The 3,290-nt window shown below is 44.3% G+C and overlaps 1 protein-coding gene across 1 annotated transcript in view; it reads right to left on the reverse strand.

Annotated features, from left to right (window-relative positions):
• Nucleotides 1-3,290, reverse strand: part of LOC101663211 (acyl-CoA synthetase medium chain family member 1) — a 63,884-nt gene that overhangs the window by 34,112 nt on the left and 26,482 nt on the right. The window contains exons 4-5 of the mRNA XM_045286003.1: nucleotides 2,065-2,272; nucleotides 1,376-1,517 (exon numbers count right to left, since the gene is read on the reverse strand). Of these exons, the coding sequence (XP_045141938.1) occupies nucleotides 1,376-1,517; nucleotides 2,065-2,272 (350 nt within the window). The remainder of the gene's footprint in view (nucleotides 1-1,375; nucleotides 1,518-2,064; nucleotides 2,273-3,290) is intronic.

Consider the following 3,290-nt stretch of genomic DNA (forward strand, 5'->3'; position numbering starts at 1 on the left):
GATCTAGCCTCATGCCCAGCTCCCCAAATCCTGCTAATTAAGCAATCATATTTCCCTGGTCACATGCAACCCAACTGGTGTTATCATGCTCTTTTAGGCTTTTGCAGCGAAGCTGGGACCCAACCTGTTGTTCCTTAGCTAGGACAGAATCTGTTACAGCCATAGCCTCAAGCGATGTTGCCGGTTTACTGTGGACAATAAGGGATGGGACTTTCTCGTAATGATGTCAACATGGCAGGGCCAGAGCAGAGCACGGAGAGATGAAAATGTAATCCAGAGGCCACCCAGAGAAGTCTAGAGTCAAATCCTAGACTTCTCTGTTTCATGAGCCAATGCATTCCTTTATTCACTCCTTGACGTAGGTGTATTTCGGTGTTTTTGTCATTTGCAATGGACAGAGAGTCCTAACTAATATTCTACCATGACAAGGGAGTAAAAGCAATGAGCTCAAGGCAATCATTTATCCATGGTTGGGAGGTAGTGCGGGGAATGTCTCTTATTTCCTCAGTCTGCTCATATAGCCTCTGAGGGATTTCTGTAACTTCATGAGGAGACACAAATCTGCCCCGTGTGGGCTATGCTTTAAGGAGATTTGCTGTTGGTGGAATGGGGCTTTGATGGGTCATCCACAGCCCTTCATCCTGTGTCCTTTAACATTGCATCCCATTCACAGGAAATTGCTAGATCCAAGGGAGAAGGACCCTTCTTCTAGAGTTACTGACTCCCCTAACTACCCACTGGACGGAATATACTTTCTGGGATGTGGCTCAGGAGACTCCACGTGTTACATAGTAGAATCGGGCTCCATTAATTAGCCCCCAAACCACTGCCCACCAGAAATCTTTGCTGAACTCTGTTCTGGTTTAATAATTTAGAAGATAGATAGATATTTAGGTCTGGTCTGAATAGTATCAGTTTTGGGACGGAGGGAGGATTGAAGAGATTGGATTAAATGATTATCCTTGAGGTGGTTTACTTTAGGAACGTAACGTAGGGTAGGGTTTGGTCTTAGGTGTGTCTCCTCAAGCAGCTCACTGTCTGGAAACCCATCTCTGACTTGCCATTACTTCTGGAGAGGACGGGGCCTATCAACTCAGGCCTCATTGCCTGCCCTCATCTTACCCCACCACTTGGAGGCACTTACAAAGAAATGGCTTATTGATGTGCAACACACACGTGCACACATCTTCACATCCTACACCTATCTACACATTCCTCATAGCAGTGCACACACACACACACACACACACCATCTATGTGATAAATGTCTACAGCCTTCATATGGGCATATCTTCCTTCTCTACACAAATACTGACAAACACACACACCACCCCAAATCTATGAGGCAGCCTCTAAGGTGATGTCTTCTTTCCTACCATGAAGGCAAGGAGGATCGTAAGGCAAGTCCATGGCTGTGTTTTGCCATCTTGGGGAAGCCTGTGGTCCCACTGGTGAAGAAGATGGCCATTGGGTCCATGGTCTTTGACCTAATACAGGTGTGTTTGGGGGAAGCTGATCTGCAAAGGGATTAATGACAAAAGGAGAAAAGTCATATATACTCTTTTTCTAGCTTCTGGATGAGCAAAGGAAATAATAGGAGCTTGGAGTTAGGAAACTAATGGTTTGCAATACTGAAGGAAAGCAGTGTTGGTCTTAGGCATCACACTGACTTCATGTGAAATCTGCATAAATGGATTGCCATTTTTTCATTTAGAAAAAGGGGGCGGGGAGAATGATTTGAAGGAAAAAAAAAGAACAAGCACTTAAATATAACCTACTATGGCCAAGGCAATGCTCTAAGTAATGTACAATTAAGAACTCATTTACTCTACAGAGCAACCCTAAGAAATGATTACTACTCTTATCACTCCAGATGAGAAAGAAAGGTTAGATAGCTTGCCTGACGATGTAACATACTAAGTGGTAGGGCTGTCAAACCCAGATAGTCTGACCTTCAACCGTGGAGCTTCCCATCCCTTGGCTGCCACTTTCCCAGTATTTGGGAGCAGATGGTTTCTCCCACCTTCTGCAGAAAACACAATCAGTAAGTGATCAGAAACTCACCTGATCAGTGACCATAAGTCTAGCCACCCATCTCGGTGGTGGTCAGACACTAGGAGCTTGTTTTTCAAGGAGGGACACGCAGAAGCCACAGAGTCCACCTGTGGAGCAAGGGTCTCTGTGGTCACAATGCCCTTAGCTTGAGACTTTTGTAGTCGGTAGAGAATGTCCTTGGCTGTCATCTGAGTGGTCCCTGGCATGAAGATGATCCCTGGGGATGAAAAAGGAACTGCTTGCTTTATGGTATTCTTTTATATTCAAGACCCCCAGGTCTGCTTGTCTGCAGAGAAACATCCTGTTTTCCTGTTGCAGAAATATGTAAAGAACGAGGAACATTAGTACCACTTAGGAACTGGTTTGAAGTGGAAAATCTCAGGCTCTGCCCCAAACTTACAGAATTAGAATTTACATTTTAGTAATACCCCTGGGTGACTCCTATAGACCCTAACATTTGAAAGCCCTGTCCTAGCTTCTTGCATTATAGATGGGTTCATCCAGAAGATAGGTGGCCCATACTTCTCTTCACTTTGCACTTGACCTGGGAATGAATATGTATACATGTATACGATAGAAACATCAGGATTTGTTGCATCTGTGCCCCTCATATTTGTTCTTCCTAGAAATCCTGGGGTTCTCTTGAATCTACTCTCTTCCTTTATTTCTCATATCCAGCTCATTGATATCCATACTGTCCTGTGTCCTTTCCCGCCTTTCTTTCTATCTCCATCACCTCCAGTGAAATCAGACCATTGGGTGCCAAACTGAACCCTCCTCTTTGGTACCCTTCCCAGAATATCCCACACTGTTTGCTCCCCCCAGGCACTCCAGGTTATTAAAAGAGAGCTGAAAATGCTTCCTTATGAAAGCATGCAAACTTTACATTTAAAAAAAGCTAACTTAAATAAATAGTGAGAAGGTCCAAAATAGAAAACCAGCACTAAAGGCCTCCAGAGTTCACTCATTGGAAGCCATATGAGGGGAGAACAGGCTATATTCACACAGTCTCGTCACAGATTACACCACTAATTACAGGGGGGAAAAGGGCCCTTCTACCAGAGAAATCTGGTGGACACACATTGAGCCAGGTAATTAAGCAGTAGCACTGATTATGATGCTGCTCCTTTTGGACCCCCCTCCTTATGTTCCTCACCATAGTCTGTAATGGCTAAACTCCCTTAGCCAAAAATTAATCTGTAATCAATTCTGGCGACCTCTTGCTTTTTTTTTTT

Source organism: Echinops telfairi, unplaced genomic scaffold (genome assembly GCF_000313985.2).
Source record: "Echinops telfairi isolate 266 unplaced genomic scaffold, ASM31398v2 ScPeMD7_5;HRSCAF=22, whole genome shotgun sequence".
Lineage (NCBI taxonomy): Eukaryota > Metazoa > Chordata > Mammalia > Afrosoricida > Tenrecidae > Echinops > Echinops telfairi.